We start from the raw sequence: 19259 nt of genomic DNA on the forward strand, positions 1-19259 counted from the left end.
GCATTTGCTGGTGACTAAAGAACAACTGAATTCCTGAAGTCAAGAATTTTTGTTCCATGGGGCTGTTTCCATGGCTCCGTGCTCAGCACCCTGCAGCTCACAAACAGAGGATTTTATTACTGCCTGTGTGAGGTATTGGGCTTTTTTTTCTCCCTGGGTGACATTCAATAGATTAGCACATAAGGAGGCCACACAGCGCAGTGAGCTGAATTTACACTTGGCCTTTTAGTGTTTTCAGTTGGTGTGTGATGCCCAAAACTCTTCTAGTGTCACAGACTGGATAATAAAACTTCATAGCGATGCCGTAAGCCAACCCACAAACTGCAAAGGACTTCTGATCTGATCCTAGGGCAGTTTTCTCAGACATTTATTTTTTTGTGGCAACTGTCTCTTTGAAGTATGAATAGAAAGAAGAATGGAGGAATATATCTACGTGTGGCCATTTTCTGCATATTTGCTAGACAGAAATGCTTCACTGCCCTCCATGTTCCTGCAGAGAAAAGATAACACTAATAAACAGCAAATTATTACTGCCAGGCTTGGAAAAAGCCATTACCTTCTATTGGCCCATCAAGACAGGTCCATACACAGACATGTGGGAGAAAGTTCATATTTATCTATCGTCAAATGACAGATGGGTGTAAAACTGGGAGAGATCACTATTTGGTGATGCTTTTTGGGTTGGCTGACATTTCCATGTTGGCCCACAGCCTTTTTGGCTGTTAGAACAGAGTTAGATCTTAGCAAACCCATGTTGCACTGGAGAGCAAAGCCTCTTCGATGGTAGCTGTGGAGCCTTTGGAGAGCAAGATCACAGCAGGTGACATAACTGGGAGGAAATATTTTTTTCTCTGAATTGAGGAAATTTCTGCATATGGACTGCAGCTTTTTCAAACCACTGAGGTTCCCATAACTGAATCTCTCTGCAACTATTCCCTGCCAATGATGTCAAGCTTAGAACCTTATGGAGCTCAGAGCACTGCAGCTGTAACTAAGACTACACCCGCTCATTTTGCGGTGGCTCAGGAATGAAGAGGCTTCCTAACAAGAACTGTTAGGGCAAAACGACACAGAACAGCTGCTAGCTCACGTGGATGACTCTCTTAATGCAGCCTCAGATGGGAATATTTGATCTAGAGCTCCTCCTCTCCTCCACCCTTATCAGACACCTTTGGACTGTACTGAAGAGGGAATGTCTTCTCTTGCTTTCATTTAATTGCTTATTTTCTAGGAATTGCCCAAAGTAGAAGCCCTGCCAAATTCATAAAGCTCTGGTGGCATCTGCAGCATTTGTGGCCAGTCCATATATCTTGGCTCAGTTATTGCCTTCATATAGAACCACACTTCTTGTAACAGCTGCTCTCCTTCACTGTCAAAGCAGGTGCACTTTAGTAGCTATGGATTTCTAGGTCATTAAGGATAGTGGCTATGTATTTCTAGGTCATTAAGGATACAACCTGGCTGTTCCAAAGAGAAATGAGTTTTTCTATTGCCTTCAAATGATGTGAAAGAGGAGCTGGGGGCTGGAACTCAGCCTGATGAAGATAGTCGGTGCAAAGGTCTTGAGTACCAGCCTTGCAGCCAAACTAATAGAAGCTTTGGGCCAGTTCATTATAGAGGGAAAAATCAGTCTTTCATTAATGTTTTGGCAATAAGACAAAAAAACACTTTCTACTCCACTGCATTTCCAGGCATGCAGACAAAACGAACATTTCTGGTTTTGCACAGCCTCTATAAAGCCAAAGAAACATAAATAAAAAGCATGTAGCAAAAAAAGGTTCCCAAATGCAAATAGAAAACAAAACCAAAAACATCCCAACTCTGCAGCCTAGCCTTCTAATATTGAAAGCATCTGGGAAGAAGGATGGGAAACTTGTCAGAGCCAGAGAAGTCCTTGCAAACACAAACAATGACAGGCTGACATCTTCGTGAACAAAATTGATTGGATCAAACTCACTGCAACTCCAGTGAGCCCAAGTGACAAATATTGTTAATGACAAAGACAACTGAGGAGTCTCTCTGTCGTGCTGTTTCCTTGTAGTTACTTTCTTATTGCACTTCCTGACTAAGGTTCTGTGTTGCACTACCTCCTAGCTAAGCCTTGTGCACTTTCACAAAATGAGAGTGCTCTCTGTGGAGAGCTCTAATTGATGAACATTTACAAAATCTTATTCCTTAGGTACATCTGACCTTTCATTTTGTCCGTCCTCACCCCAAAGCTCAAAAGGAAGACATTCCACCACCAAATGAGGATCATTTTTCCATCAAAGCTCTTCAAGCGACTTGTGTCCTGGAGCTGCTCTCTCTTGACTTGCTTGGTTAATTCCCACCCGCTTTTCTTACACCCTCCTCCTTAGGCACTCCTCTTGTCTCTATATTTCCTTGTCTGCGACTGCAACAGATCATGCCAAAGTCTGTGTGATTCTGCTCTGTGATTAATGGCTCCCCATTCTGATGACTGATCGCCTATGCCAGTTTTAATCACAGCAGCTTCATTTCCTATTGAATCATCTGGAAATGGCACTTGTGGCTCACTGTGTAACAACATGCAACAAGACAGGGAGCAGCATAAGAATTCTCCACTGGTTGGCTTACCTATGTCTGAAATCTTTATTTCTGACAGAAGACAGGAAAGCAGGGAATAGAAGAAAGAATGAGGTGTTAGCGGCTCAATTCGAAGCATTATTAGCAGATTGAAAACTTGACAGTAACTGTATCATACAATGCAATAATAAATAAAGACTTAGCTGGAATGACACTGATATATTTTATATTGGATATTACTTGTCAGTGAGCTCACTTATGTATCACTGCATATCACAAAGGAAGTAGGATCTCACCTGCTTGGAGTTATCCACTTAATGTAAAAGATAGGGTCAGACAGACTTTATCACACAGTGCTAAATGTATGTGGAAGTAGATATCTGCACAGCTTTTTTTCACTAGCACTCAAAGCAGTATTTTGTGATTTACAAAGGTAACTTCCCAATTGCACCATTGTGGGTGGCAGTTCATTGCCATAACCTCAGGAACTCCAGTCCAAAGAACTGAATAATCCCGAGACGGACATATTTCATGGGTCTGGTGACATACCCAGCTGCAGTTATCTGTGACCCCTCTCTACAACAGAACGCTACACTTAAAAAACAAAAACAAAACAAAATTAAAAAACAAAAAAAAAAGGACTAAATCCAAATAGTGAGGGTGTTAATCTCTACAGAGATGCTGATTTGAGAAGGCACAAGTGAACTCTATTTAATGCAAAAGCAATGGCTTTCCTCCACTGCTTTTAGTCAGCCTGCATCTGAACCCATGTATTTTATAGCACACCAGAGTGAAGAAATGTTTATTAGATCCAGTAACCTAAGTGTTTGCACAGATGAAGCAGCAATCATTCCAGCAGATTTAAATCTGGAGTAAATTTGTGGCTCTACGCAAAAGTCAGCAAGGCCACTCTGTCAAGGCTCCCAATTTTCTCTTTTCCAATCAGGAAACACTCTTTAAAACCTCCACCGGGTCTGGTATTTCCACTGACAATGAAACAGAGATTGGGTTTTCCAAATTGTACTTCTGGGATTGAGATATTAATCCCAATGAGTTGCAATGGGATTTTGGCCCCAAATCACCTAGGATCTTCTGGAAATCTCACCTTTGGCCATTAAAATAACTTTCTGGCACTAGAAGAATACTATATTCTTTAATGCGGACCAGTACAGAAGATTTATCCCACTTTCTCACCTTATGAATATGAGATATATTATGTATTTGTCTGTCACATAAATGAATAGAATACATCAACTCTTTGCTTATTTACTCAAAAGGAACTACAGCCCTCTCTAAACATGTCAGTGTGGGCTTCCATATCCAACAACAACTGATTTTGTCATCTTTGTGTGGGCAGAGCAAGACATCTATTCTACAGGTGCCAACCTTGTGACAGCTGTCTGGATTTTGTTCTCATACACCACAATCTACAGCTCTGTGTGCCAAATCAAGCCTTCAGCAAGTCTTGTGGGCCTAATGACTGTAGTGTGCTTGTTAACGAGGGACTAAATGGATCATAGAAACAAGTACTGCTGCAGATGCTATTTTTCACCTGCAGCTTTGCGGAGCAAATGGTAATGCAAAGCAGTGCTGCATGGGATCCTGCTGTTCTGGTCAGCTGTGATGGGGCCCTCCACATGGCACTCCTTGAAGAAACAGGGCCTTACTTTTGTCTCCAGAAGATAGGATGTGAAAACAGAATATAGCATGGTTTCTTGCTTTCTGGGAAATTCTCTTTCAGACCAGATCTTAAGAGCTAAATGGGAGTGCCAACAGTCCTATAATGCAAACTTCATATTGAGCTCTCGGGTCAGGTTCTCCAAGTAGAGAAGCCTCACTCAAAAATACTGCTTTAACTCCAGTGACATTCCTGGAGTGAGTCTACTCTGTCCACAAGAAGAGTCCAGAACCAGGCTCCTGTGCTTTGAAGTCTTGTAAATTGTTATAGAAATGTTACAAATGAAGAATATTACTACTGAAGTCAATATGAAATTTCAGTTCCAGTCACAATCTATTTAATTTCCTCAGAACTTGTGATAAATCTGTAATGTTCTGTACCCTTCATTATTTTTAGTGGTTGCTCTTTAACAGGCCTCCAAAGTCTCTCCTGATATATTGTTTTCCTTTGTTATTTTGAGGTAAAATGAAACGCTTCAGGTACTCTAAGATGTTTCATCTATATCTTCATCCTATAACAGCTGTTCAGTTGGAGACTAGAGGGAGCCAATATGTGTTTGTCCCTTGAAAACAACCAGAAAAACCTCGGGTTTGTGACTCCCTAGGTGATCATCCTGTCTTAAGTATGAATGATCATCTATCCTGATTAACCTCTATGTACTGTCATCACTGCTGTGTCCTTCCAAGTCTGGGTTATCCTGGAGGCTGGTTGTTAATTTTAAGAATTCCCACTGGCCTACAAGCAGACCAAACGGGAGACATTACCACAGTTTGATTTAGCAGCACAAAAATCTGACAATATTTTTAGTATGTGATGAACTTGCTCGGCCAAATTTTCTCTGGTGTAAGTCAAAATTAGCATAGTTGCAGAAGAGGCAAATCTGGACAGGTTTTATTTTTCTTTTCTTTTCCATTCTTCTTGTGCTTTCTATTATAAACTTTTCTTATTTTCCTTTTGGGTATGCAAGACTGTGCAGAGCTTAACTGCATAATTATAACAGCCACATGCAGCACGATGTACCTTAGTTCCAGTATGTTGGTGACATTGCCAGAGGGAAAGATTCTTCGGATGTAGTTGAAATCTCCAACATAAAGACTTCCATCAGATCCACACGTTAGAGCAACAGGAGCCAGGAGTTTGTTCCCATCTGCAAGACCATTGCAGCTTGGACAAGAAATGCTACGTCTACGGCCATTGCCCATAATGCTTCCAATTACAGGAGGCTGCTGGGAAATAAACTGGTTTTCCCCGTTTCCTTTATGCAAGATACCTACAGAGTGAAAACAGTAATAACGAAATCAAGAAATTGAGATTCACAGGGAGGATACATGGCACTGCTGGAAGCAGCAAGGAGGTGTACCATTTTCAGAGTACTGTTCTGTGATTGCTACAAGGAAGGTTACCTTATCTGAAGCAAGCATTTTTTTTTACAGGCCCATTTCATTCCTCACGAGGTAAATGCACAGAGGAAGAACAAGGCTGCTTATATTTGTGAATGAAATACACTTTTCAGCATCTCACGAATTTTCACTTTCCTTTTTTGCTCCTGTCTGCCCTGTAATTTGCAGGCTACCAGAGAATAAATAAATAAATAAATAAATCACATAGCTCATGAAAAGATGAGAGACAAGAAAGCCGTGGTGCATTCTCTAGAGGAATGTTTCATCTACAAAGCTCGGAGGAGCTCGGTGTATGTTCACTATAAGCGTAGTCTTTTCAGCCACGGTGTGGGCTGAATTTAGATATTTGCTCCCACCTCACTGCTACCATTCAGAAACAGACAGTGCTTCCATCTTTTAATTGCATTCTGATCACCCTTCAGGTCTCCCTGTTGCTGTCCTCAACTCTCTTCAAGGACTCTGGAGCCTTCCATTTTCCCTTATAACCCATGAAGCTTCTCATTTATGCAAGCCCACTTGCACGCTGCATAATGTGGCTGGGTGGATTTATAATCACTGCTAGTGACAACTTGAATACACTCTCTTTGTTTATTTTAGGATTATTTTCCTTGATAATCACTTTTTTAAAGAAAATACAAAGGTAGGGGTGCCTATATATTTCATCTGATTCACCATTATCAGCTTCTTTTGGATTTACATGCACCGAATTGTTTCTAAATGTAGATTCCATAAACAATTTGTTGGTAGAAAACAGGTTGGTAGAAAACAGAAAACAGAAAAAATCTTATGTTGATCAGGTTTCCCCCCTTTTCTTTTAATTCTTAATGATAAGCAACTGGGCCCTGCCGCACCGCAGTATTCCTTGGTTATGTGCTACAGACAACCTACCACTTTGTATGTTGAGGGCATGGTGTTTGTCCAGGGACCATCCTCCAAGCTTGGAAGCATCAATTTCATAACCCTGAAGCACAGCTGTCCTCTTCTCCCACAGGATCAAGTCAGGACACGACTCGTACTCATAACCCACGGAAACTGTGAGCAAGAGAGAAACAAAAGAGCCCCCCCAGATTAGCAACCTGGAAATATGCAGTATGCACACTAAGAATTTCAGCTGAGTTGGGTAGGAACAATACTACATTCAACTGCCTATTTCATTTAAAATGCCATCATCATAACGTGGACTTGCAGTGTTTCCCACTTTAAAGGCCATCTGCATTTAAAAAAGGTCGACAGAGTTGTAGATGTTGGACAAATGTGCTAAATACTTCAAAGGCACTGCTTTAAAGACATATCTTAAAACAATGACTATTCTAGAATGTAAAGCAATGCTGTACGCCTAAATAGGAGGATTTTAATCTATCTGCCATCTTTAATGTAAGACTGCATGTCAGGAATTTGATGAAAATCATGGCCTTACTACAAATGAAGCAATGGGCAGAGAATGGACATCAGTTTTAGATGAGGCTGACTTGTGGTCATTGATAACGTCAACAAGGTACAAAGAAGAACACGGTTTTGCTTGTTCTGATGTCTAATCAGAGTCTTTCATAACCCTGCTACACATACTGGAGTTATTTAGGAATAAAATTATGTCAGAAGAAGAATCATATTTTTGACAGAATAATGGCTCCTTTATGGTTTTCTCAGAAGTATCAAGATCCTGTTTTATTGGCCTGCTTTTCTTCTGCCCTACCTTATCTTTCCAGCACTAATGGCTGGAACAGAGGAAAACTGTAAGTTCTGCACAAATGAAAAGCAATTACATGGCTAATTTTTTGCCAGTAAAAAAAAAGTCTGATCTCCAAAACAGTGCTGAGCTGTAATTGAACTCAGTATCCCCCACCAAATACAGCCTTTTGAAAGTTCACAGAGGGGGAGATGTAGCTCAGGAAATGAAGGCTTGATATTTTCCACTGTGCTAGTGGATGAAAGCATTAAAAGCCTGAGTGCTGTTGTTTTGAGAATCCTTGGACTGCAGAGCTGTGCAGTATGCTGGGATCACCTGCTCATCTAGCATCTTACAGAGCAGGTAAACATAGTATTTCAATACATGCTATGAAGGCACAGCTCTCATTCTGGGATCCAGACTGGGTAAGGTTCAGCAAGTTGTATCTCTCAGCCTGCTCAAAACAGCTGAGTTTAGTGACTGAGTACAAGAAATGCACATCCTCTCCCTCTTAGAAAACAAGATGAGAAAGAGACTTATCTTCTGTGAGGCTATGAGGAATCAGGGCACCATCCTTCTGTCAAGAACATATCTATTTGTTAAAGATCTCTCCCATCTTGTTAATAGCTCTCTTTACCAAGGGCTGGTCTACCTTCAAGATCTTTGACTGTATTTGCTCTGGGTGCTCATCAGATGGAAAGGGAAAACTGCAGAGAAGCATCACCTCTATTCACTACGCACTCAAAACACTTCCTTCCTGGCAGCATCACACATTAGATGTCAGAGGAATTTTCCAGTGAGTGATGAGATGCTGGAACAGTTTGTCCAGAGAAGCTGTGGATGTCCTATCCCTGGAGATGTTCAAGACCAGGTTGGATGGGACCCTGGGCAAACTGATCTAGTGTGTGATTTAGTGGTTGGCAACTCTGCCCATGGCAGGAGGGTTGGAGCTAGATATCTTTGAGATCCCTTCCAACCCAAACCATTTTATGATTCTAGATCCTACGTGGCATGTTGAGCATGCAGAGGCTGTCTGTCCTCTGACATGAAGCTTCTGACAGTGTTTTGCAGGTGTAACTGACTGTGCAAGGCAGCCCAGCTTGGAATGATGTTCTTAAAAAGGTAACAAAAGGGAAACTATGAGATGAGGGTAATCCTGAGAGTCAGGCAGAAGGAGGGGAAGAGATTAGGACTTCGTTCTAGGGATTCATTTCAAAGAAGTGCTGACAACATTCAGCTGTAGGTGAGAAATAGCCAAATGCCTCTGGTCCCAGTTCATTCCTTCTGTACGGATACGATAGCAGCAGCTCAGGATGTATACGCTGGGACAAGAGCCAGAGAATAGATAAGTATTCTTCTGCTGGGAAAATGTGTGCTGCCTGAACAGCTGGGCCCTATCCTCTCCAAGGAAACAGCGGTGAGCCAGCAGGGACCATTTTATGCGTTAGCAGTTGGACTGTATCGATCTGCGACAAGGCTTCTGCGTTGCCACTTAGCAGCTTCTAAAAAGAAACACAGGCCCTGAGGTCACTTACCGAAGGCTTCTGAAAGCCCATACACCTTCTGGCTGTAGACATCTGTCTTATCCCAGATGAAATAATAGGACAGGTCTGGAGCAGCTGCAAACCACTTTCTGAAGAGGCGTCCCTCGACGGCCACCATGAGGTGGACTTTCATGAGGTTGAAGGGGATGGTGGGGTGGGTCATGCTGATCCTCAGGACTGATTTGTAGCCAGCCGTGCGACTGCTCAGGTAACTCACTTTTATTTTACTACCAGAAACGTTAATCTCCTCCTGCAGAGCCTGTGGAAAAGTAATCCGGAAGATGTTAAATCAGCAGCGAGCAGACAGGAAATGGCAGCAAAGATGCAATTAATCAAACACACCTTTATGAAAGCTCTGGTAGTTCTGTTTAAAAAAGTACACCTAGTAAGCATCAATTATGAAATTATATATGTAATTCATTGAGTTAGTTGTGAAAGCCAGGAAAACTCCTCTTTCTCCATCTCTATTGCGTGGGAGAATAGCAGTGGAAAGTACCAGGTTTAAGTGAATATTTACAATGGGACTCTCTTCTAAAAGGAGTACATGGACTCCTAAAGGTGAAAGGAGCTTGGTGTAAGAGAGGATTCCAGTCCATCAGTATAGCTTTCATTTTCTCTGCTGCCTTGGTAGGTTTCAACAGGTGCTGATGGGAAGCCTGATTTAGTGGCTGCAAACCTGCCCATGGCGGGGAGGTTGGAGCTCAATGATCTTTAAGATCCCTTCTATCCTAAGCCATTCTACGAGTCTATTTTTCTAATCTTTGCCTCTTGCCCTTTTATCCCACTGAAATATCAAGTCCTACTTGGCTTGCATCCTCACAGATGTTTCCTGGTCCTGATGGTAACCTGCCGTTATCCATGTCACTAACTGTGCTCCCATCCTCCCTCCTCTGGCTCACCCATGTCTCAGTGATCTCCTTTCACCAATCTCAATCTGTAACTGCTCCTCTCTCACCTCACCTCTTTGCCCTATATAGATCTTTTCTCTTTTTATCCTGGCCCTGGCCCTTTTTCAGCCTTCATGTTTGCTCCTACTTACCCTGACGTTTGCTTAGAATTCTTTCCCTCTTAGCTGCGCTATGAAGCTCTTGACCTGATCTGCCACAGTCGACCTCTTTCCCCTTGCTAGCATTATCCCTTTCTCTTCTTTGCCAAATTCATCAGTATCCTAGGTGAGTTGCTTTGTTTTCTCCTCTAGCCATGCAGTAGTGGTATTTTTGAGTGTACTACTATAGGGGTATCCCAAGGAGGTGGTGGAGTCACTGCCCCTGGTCGTGTTCAAGAACTGTGTAGATGTGGCACTGAGGGATGTGGTTTCAGTGGGCATGGTGGCTGTGGGTTGATAGTTGGATTAGATGATCTTAGTGGTCTTTTCCAACCTTAATGATTCTATGATTCTTTGACTTTATGATTCTGTGATTCTGGCTGACCGGGACAGTCAATTGTCCCAGTACAGAATTTCATGAAGAGCTGGAGAGACAGTAGGGAAAGTTTTATCTGCTTTGAAAACAGAGAAGACTCAGTAAAGATGGGATTTTCAGGTAATTTACCTGCCAAAGTATAATAAGGCCTAGAAGTCCTTTCTAATTTATTTATTTTTAGGTAGGGAAATGCACAGGCATTTTCTGGAAGGCAATCTCCAACACCATGCTGCTTCTCCCCTGCAAAATACTGATTAAAAAAAAGGAGCATTTCTTCCTTAATTCTTTGGGGAAGTGAGATTAGTTTTCCCCTTCCAGAAAACTTCATCCTTAGGTAAACACTGGACATTTTCAGCACAGGGCAGCAGCCTTTAGCAAAGTTTGAAAGATGAAGATAGAATCTTAGCAGCAAGTCTGAAAACTTGGGCTGATAATAGGATGTGTCAGAAGGTCAGAACTAGCCCTGTGCTCTCCTGCATCACTTCTGCAATATTTCATGTGCTGGACCCCAGATGAGCCATGAAAATACTTCCCCAGCGATATTTAGCTTTCGTTATACCAAGGGCATGGAGGCTGGAAGGCAGGTGGGTCGAGATATGCTTCCATCACAAAGGGATCACAGCTGCACTGGTGTCCTCCAAGCCACATCTGTGCCTCCTACACTCTGCTCCTACATGGGAGCAGTAAAATTCCCCGATGTGACAAGTTGTTCATCTCTTACAGTTGCTTCATCTCTTAAAGTCAGAGCTATAAACGACGACAGATGCAATCTGCCCGCTGAAAAAGACCTCTTCTAAGTTATTATACAAGGCCTAACACTTCTTCAAGCGGTAACTTACAACCTCCGAGCTTTCAGCACTTGACCAAAGGATGCATCCAGAAGTTAAAGTGCTGTTCCACTGTGCTCATAAATATTTACTATCTCTAATGCAGCCTTTTCAATTTACATATCTCAGTGTTTAGGAGGGTGAAAAACGACAGAACTGGGAAAACCTAGGAATTTTAAAAGGTATTTTATGAGCTCAGCAACAAGCTGGTCTGGGACCAGGCTCAACCAGAGACCAGCTGAGCCAAGCTGCTGTAAAGGTGGTCCCTTGTATCAAATCTGTCTTTATATGTAACCCCGTTAGGAAAAAGGCAGGCAGAAGTAATTGTCACTGAGGTACTATTTGCAACGTCTGGTTCAAATTCCTGTCAAAAATAATTATTTCTCTCTGTCATGATCTCTCTCTGCCGTCTGCCATTTCAGAGAAAGGGTCAGTACAGAGGTACCAGTGTAGGAGATCGTCTTTAAAGGTGCCTGCTTGAAGAGCTGGTTCAAAGGGTAATTTGGATTGCTCAAAATGCATTCGTAGTTTGTACGCAGTACTAAACTAGCAACAAAGCAGGGCATGGGTGGAGGATAATCCAATAGGCCACTGGTGGGAGAACAGGTGAAAACAAGCTTTAAAATACTCTGAATGCACCAAAATTCATTTTGCCAATAGACAAGGCAAGCTACAACTTGGCTTTTTTTTTTCTTTTTTTAAAATATGAAATACAATGCTGAGAAGGAATTTTGACAAAGGAAAGCGTTTAGGGCCTGATTCAGGGACTGTAACACAGGCATGTAGTGCCTTTGAGATCTCCAAAACCTCTGCATGGGGGTGATAGATCTGACACAGACCTTTCTGAGATCTCCATCCCTCTGAAACTACAGAGTTCTGAAGAGACCCTTCAGGGCATCCTAAAAGTCACCAAATCTGTGTTGAGACATCTGAGTCAAACACATTAAAAATGTGTCATCTAGTCTTTTGAATGAATCTATGTAGAGAGCACTGCATTTTTTTCTTCAATCTCATAAGTTCCTGCCTGCCCACTCCTTTAGCTTGTCAGAATTTTTTTCCCAGCCCTGCATTTGCTTGTCAACTCCTTACAGCAATACACTCTTCTATTATATTTAACATTATTCTACTGGGGCCTGTGTATTATAAAATGGAGCTGCAGAAACTTATAGCTAAGTTATTTTATATTGTATGTATGCCCAGAACAAGAACAAGAAGTAGTGCATTAACGAAGTACAGTCAGGACACTGTTGTAATAGGAGTTTCTCTTATATGACAGACTCTGTTACCTTCAGTTGCTATTTCAGGATGAACACAGTTTTATGGATTTTGGCTAAATCATTTGGTATGTGGGTAAATGTGAGAATCCTTTTTAGTTTTTTTTTGGCTCAAAGCTTGCTTCCTGAGGTTTTTCTTGTGATAAGACTCGGAGTGACTTGTCAAGGAGGCAACTGATGGGTGCTAACTGTGTGACAATCGATATCGTTTTGGGAACATTTGCAAGCCCCTTCCCCCAGAGCTGCTTGCTCTGTAGAAGAGCGGAAGAGAGTGCTCACGAGTGTTCACTGGCGGAAGATCTGGCCTGTGGCCAAACCGCTCCAGCTAAGAATGGAAGGCTGGGGGATGATACCATTGTATCTTGCAGAGGCAAGATGCTAGTTGGTGCCTCCCTGCTTCCTCTTATCTGCTGGCAAGGCCAGAAAGATAAGAACAAAGGAGGTTCCTGCTGAGATCCCAGAGCCAGAAACTGCCACCGCAAGGAGAACCACCTTGGGTTTGATCTGTCACTCAAAGGAGAGCTGATTCGACCACTTTGGATTTGAGCTGTCACTCCAAAAATAGCTGACTCAACCACTTTGAAGCATTGAAAAAGGGCCATCATCACCATGGTTGTCGTCGTCGTTGGCAACAGGACAACAATGCCTGACGACCCACCGCTACTGAGGATCAAAGACGGAACTACGAACCACGCTGGATCCATGGTGGTGACTATGTCCCTCTTGCTTCCTATAAAGACTCCTTGCTCCTTCTTTTCTATCTTTTCTATCGCCCTCCTTCCCTTCCCCCATTACCCTAATTCATAATAGTGTCCGTTCTCCCCTTCCCCATTTCCCCTGATTAAGATTTGTAATAAACTGGTTGGACCAACATTTGAACCGTTGCTTCTTAATCTCACGCCGGGTATATCGATAATAAAAGAACCTCCTCTCCCTCCTATAAATTGGAGCGAGACAGTAAAGTACTGTTCACCATGTTGCATGGGATTCATTTTAGACAAACACTGTAACTAAAAGTGAGGAGAATGCTCTAAGCTGTTCTTCCAAATCTCCCCATTGGCAGCAGGCAGAGGTGGGCTCTTCAGAAGGAGAGTCTTGCCCCGGTAACATAGGAGTGGGATTCAATTTCAGTTTAAGGCATCTAAATTCACTTGACATACAGGCGTGTGTATAAGAGGCAGACATCTAAGAACTGACTATAGTGGACATCTAACCAACATTGTCAATGGGAATCAGATACTTTTAAGATGGCCAGCGTAATTGATCTGTAGGTTCTGCTGACAGTATTGATTAGATTTCTGTCAGGTTTAATGGGAGTGTGGACATTTAGCACACATCCAGATGACTGCAGCTGAACATCTGATTTAGATGCCTTCATCTCAAAACGAATGCCAATTAATTTGATTCCATAACTACAGGTGTCCAGTGCAATTCAGGATGTCCAAGTTATGTGTGACACTCACAGGGTTTAGCAGATCTAATGCAGGACACTCATAGAATCACAGAATCATAGAATCGCAAGGTTGGAAATGACCTGCAAGATCATCTAGTCCATTCGTCCTCCCATTACCACTGCCACCACAAGCACCAAACCACATCTCGTAGCTCCTCATCCAGATGCCTCTTGAACACTGCCAGGGACGGCGACCCCACCACCTCCCTGGGCAGCCATTCCAGTGCCTGACCACTCTCTGAGAGAAAAAGTTCTTCCTTGTATCTAACCTAAACCTCCTCTGGTACAGCTCGCAGTCATTTCCTTGGGTCTTGTTTGTTGTCTGGGAGAAGAGGTCAAACCTCTCCTCATCACAACCTCCCTTCAGGTAGTTATAGAGTGCAATGAGGTCTCCCCTGAGCCTCCTCTTCTCCAGACTGAACAATCCTCAGCCGCTCCTCAAAAGACTTGTGCACCAGACCCCTCACCAGTTTCGTTGCCCTTCTCTGGACATGTTCCAGGGCCTCAATGTGTTGTAGCGAGGGGCCCAAAACTGAACACAGCACTCGAGGTGTGGCCTCACCAGTGCTGAGTACAGGGGGGTGATCACCTCCCTGCTCCTGCTAGCCACACTGTTTTTGATGCAGGCCAGGATGCCGTTGGCTCTCTTGGCCACCTGGGCACACTGTTGGCTCATGTTCAGCTGAGATCAATCAACACCCCCAGGTCCCTTTCCTCTTCCACACTCATCCCCTATAAGCCTACAGCACTGCATGGGGTTGTTGTGGCCAAAGCGCAGGATCCGACACTTGGCCTTGTTGAACCTCATCCCATTCACCTCAGCCCAGCGATCCAGCTTATCTAGATCCCTCTGAGGGACCTCCCTGCCCTCAGGCAGATCAACACCACCTCCCAACTTGGTGCCATCTGCAAACCTACTGAGGGTACACTCAATCCCTTCATCTACGTCATAAAAAAAGATATTAAAAAAGATGGGGGACATCACTCCACCACTTGTAATGGGTTGCCAGCTGGACTTAGCTCCATTAGCCACTACCTGCTGGGCACGGCCTTGTAGCCAATTCCTTATCCAAAGAAGAGTATACCTGTCCAGGCCATGGGCAGCCTGTTTCCCCAGAAGAAGCCTGTGAGGGACTGTGTCAAAGGCTTTGCTGAAGTCTAGGTAGACTACATCAACACCTCTCCCTCATCTATCATGCTGGTCACCCAGCCTTAGAAGGAGGTGAGGTTGGTCAAGTACGACCTGCCTTTCAGGAACCCATGCTGGCTGTGTCTGATCCCCCGCACACCACGCACAAGCTGTGTGATCTCTGCCAAGATGATTTGCTCCATAACTTTCCCTGGTACCGAGGTCAGGCTAACAGGCCTGTAGTTCCCCAGATTCTCCTTTACAGCCCTTCTTGTAGATGGGAGTAACATCTGCAAGCCTCCAGTCCTCTGGGACCTCTCCAGATAACCAGGAGTGCTGGCAGATGGCTGCAAGTGGATGCTAGGATGAAGCCCGTCCGGTCCCATGGACTTGTGACAGTCCAGATGGAGGAGGAGCTCTCTTACTGTCTCCACCTGAATCACTGGGGGTGAAGGGTCCTAGGGTAATCATTCTGGATTGGCAGAGATAATGCATGAAATTTACAGGGTGTTTCAAATGGCACTATATATTTATAGTCAGGAATTTGTATCGAACCATTGCTTATAATCTACATTCCTGGCCACTTTCACAGTCAATAGACAGATGGATCCTTATTGAAGAGGAGTTTTTTAGAATGTTTGAGTTCAATAGATATAATTAACACAATCTAACAAGTATCCCACCAAATAATAAGTGAAGTTCTGATTGCAATTTCACTGTATCAGGTATTTGCTTCGAAGCGGCATTAAACATTGTTTTTCACAGTTCTTGTTGGACTGAGAAAAAGAGATGTGAAAATCAAACCAAGAATTTGCAATTTGATGGACATTACAAGACATGGGACTTATTTAGTAATTAAGCTAGGACAAACTCAGAGACTCTAATTGGAAATAAGTGTGAGAAAGGTTCACAGGATTTGGTCCAGAGGGAAAGGTAATGAGATGACTAGCTTCATTTGTTCAGTACCTGGTTCAGTACCTGGTGTTCCTACAATTAGGAGATGTGAAGTGACTTCTTTCCTCATTAACGCTACTGAAACCTCAGTGTAGTCAAGCAGGAAGCACACAATTTGTTGCTACACTTGTTGTTATTTGCTTGCCAATGTGACTCCCATTTATAAGAAAGGTCGTAAGGAGGATCCGGGGAACTACAGGCCTGTTAGCCTGACCTCAGTGCCAGGGAAGGTTATGGAGCAGATTGTCTTGAGGGAGATCATGCGGCATGTGCAGGGTGACCGGGGGATCAGGCCTAGCCAACATGGGTTCATGAAGGGCAGGTCCTGTTTGACCAACCTGATCTCCTTCTATGATCTAGTGACCCATCTGGTGGATGAGGGAAAGGCTGTTGATGTGGTCTACCTAGACTTCAGCAAAGCCTTTGACACTGTCTCCCACAGCATTCTCCTGCAGAAGCTGGCAGCCAGAGGCTTGGATGGATACACTCTTGGCTGGGTAAGGAGCTGGTTGGAGGGCCGGGCACAGAGAGTGGTGGTAAATGGAGTCAAATCCAGCTGGCGACCGGTTGTGAGTGGTGTTCCCCAGGGGTCGGTGCTGGGGCCTGTCCTCTTCAATATCTTTATTGATGACCTCGATGAGGGCATCGAGTGCACCCTCAGTAAATTCGCAGATGACACCAAATTGGCTGGAAGTGTGGATCTGCCTGGGGGTAGCGAGGCCCTACAGAGGGATCTGGACAGGCTGGAGAGCTGGGCTGAAGCCAATAGGATGAGTTTCAACAAGGCCAAATGCCGGGTCCTGCACTTCGGCCACAACAACCCCAGGCGACGCTACAGGCTTGGGGCGGTGTGGCTGGAGGACTGCATAGAGGAAATGGACCTGGGGGTATGGATTGATGCTCGGCTGAATATGAGCCGACAGTGTGCCCAGGTGGCCAAGAGGGCCAATGGCATCCTGGCTTGCATCAGAAACAGTGTTGCAAGCAGGAGCAGAGAGGTGATTGTTCCCCTGTATTCAGCACTGATGAGGCCGCACCTCGAGTACTGTGTCCAGTTTTGGGCCCCTCACTGCAAGAAAGATATTGAGGCCCTGGAACGTGTTCAAAGGAGGGCAACAAAGCTGGTGAGGGGTCTGGAGCACAGGGCTGATGAGGAGAGGCTGAAGGAGCTGGGAATGTTCAGCCTGGAGAAGAGGAGGCTCAGGGGAGACCTCATTGCTCTCTATAACTACCTGAAGGGAGGTTGTAGTGAGCTGAGGGTCAGCCTCTTCTCTCGTGTCATTAGTGATAGGACCAGGGGGAATGGCTTCAAGCTACGGCAGGGGAGATTCAGGCTGGACATGAGGAAGTATTACTTTTCAGAAAGGGTGGTCAGGCACTGGAACGGACTGCCCAGGGAGGTGGTGGAGTCACCGACCCTGGGGGTGCTCAAGGAAAGACTGGATGTTGTGTTGAGGGACGTGGTTTAGTAGGAGCTATTGGGAATAGGTGAACGGTTGGACTGGGTGATCTTTTAGGTCTTTTCCAACCTTGGTGATTCTATGATTCTATGATTCTATGATTTCTACCTTGGCAGGCTACTGTTTGTCACTAAAAGCAATACCCAGGATACACTGAGTACTGGCATGTAGGACCCAGGGAATAACATGTCCAAGAAAGGAAAAGTTGAATTCTGCTAATCCATACATTTAACACAGTGAGTATTTTTACAGAGGAAGGGTCATTCAGTTGTTTGGTTCATTCAGTTCAAAATCCAAGTTGCCACTCAGCAAAATACTCCGAATTCACACCATGTTGCTAAAACTAGTTTATATGATTTTATATAACGTGACCAGGAATTGGTCTCAGTGATGATTATGGCTCCCTAGAATTCAGGATATTCTATGATTTTATTATACTGTCCTTCATTAAAAAAAAGGAAAATGGGGATGGGAAAGGACAAGCCACCCTACCCCTTTGCTCAACTATTGTAGGTATCATGGCATGACATAAAACTCAGGTTCTTGGTACACTGGCCTTCTGCCATGTCGTTTGCTGGCTGACTGTGCATCTCAGCATCTTTGCAGACTAATGGCTTCATCTTCAAACCCTGTGGGTAATGCCCAGTGGATTAAATCTGCTCTTGAATAGGAGAAAGGCATTGGAGCAGAAGAAGTTCATAAACCTTGCATGGGGCACTGGAGTATTGAATGCCAAAGAACTACCTGAAAACCACTGTGGCCTGCATCAGGCCTCAACCTACCTACCCACCACAGATGCTAAAAGAAATCAAAGCAAGGCTAAGGCAGGATTCCACTGAAAGATGCAAGCGTTTGGTCTCCATCTCTCAGGGATAAGGTGAAATAAACCTTCTGGATAAGGGAAAACAACCCTTCCAGCTAAGTGTGTATTTGGAAGAGACGGCTGTTGGCAAAAGTCTGAAAAATGAGGAAGCAAAGGGGGAATGTTTCTTTTTAGAATAGTAGGTAGGGGAATAGAAAAAGACATAGAGGCATAATATTGTTCAATTCACTCAGAGTAGGCAAAAGAAGCAGAGAAAAGAACTGGATGATGTTCTCTCAAGCTCATACCTGGATTTCAGGAACAATAGGACCTTTCTTGGAGCAGGAACTCGCGAAAGCCGTCAGCGGAGATGGTGAGACCACAGGGTTGGGTCGAGCAAAGTTACTGAGATCGCAGCTCGGGATCTCATTCTCCTCGTGTCTCATGACGATGGTCTCCATGACAAAGAAGCGATCCCATGGCAACCACAGCGTGTGCTCCTGGGTGATGAAGGGAGCCCGTTCAAAGTGCAGGATAATGGAGATCCCGCCGATGGTAACGAGATCAAAGCTGTTATAAGAGATGGAAGGCAAAGTTAGTGTAAGCAACATCCTGAAAGAAAACACGATTGAAGGAGAAAAACAATCATCCTTCTAGGCCACAGAAATACCATCACCCACATTTTACAAATACCGAATCTACAGCTTGAAGAAGCTTTTGTTGGGTAAGAGCAAGTAGCAGAGGCAGGAGATGGCATCTTTTTGTGTTGTTCCCTTGTGAATAAAAACATCCCTATCTCTCTTTTTTTCAGACAAACGTTTATCTTTGTTATTGGTTTTCTAGTGTTATTTGACCATATATACTCATTTACTTTTTTCTTGGAGTATTTGTCAGCCACAGTCGCAGATTGGATCCATTTGCACGATGAAATAAACTATTTGGAAAGTAGTTTCTTTGACATGCCAGCACATAAATTGTCTTGGCATCCACTGCTAACCTGACTAATACCTAATGCAACCCAGGGAACATGTGGAGCCCAGTCATGGACTGCACTGTACTAGGCACAAGGAAGAAATAGAGACTAGAAGGCTGTCCCTGTGCTCAGTA

The 19259-nt window shown here is 43.9% G+C and overlaps 1 protein-coding gene across 1 annotated transcript in view; it reads right to left on the reverse strand.

The window, feature by feature from the left end:
* TENM4 (teneurin transmembrane protein 4) overlaps positions 1 to 19259 on the reverse strand; it is a 594301-nt gene that overhangs the window by 59031 nt on the left and 516011 nt on the right. Inside the window, exons 19-22 of the mRNA XM_042838225.1 lie at positions 18461 to 18722; positions 8824 to 9091; positions 6511 to 6654; positions 5243 to 5492 (exon numbers count right to left, since the gene is read on the reverse strand). Coding sequence (XP_042694159.1) covers positions 5243 to 5492; positions 6511 to 6654; positions 8824 to 9091; positions 18461 to 18722 — 924 coding nt within the window. The remainder of the gene's footprint in view (positions 1 to 5242; positions 5493 to 6510; positions 6655 to 8823; positions 9092 to 18460; positions 18723 to 19259) is intronic.

The sequence above is a fragment of the Centrocercus urophasianus genome, unplaced genomic scaffold (genome assembly GCF_019232065.1).
Source record: "Centrocercus urophasianus isolate 14NV4802_14NV808 unplaced genomic scaffold, USGS_Curo_1.0 seq_74, whole genome shotgun sequence".
In the NCBI taxonomy this organism is placed as follows: domain Eukaryota; kingdom Metazoa; phylum Chordata; class Aves; order Galliformes; family Phasianidae; genus Centrocercus; species Centrocercus urophasianus.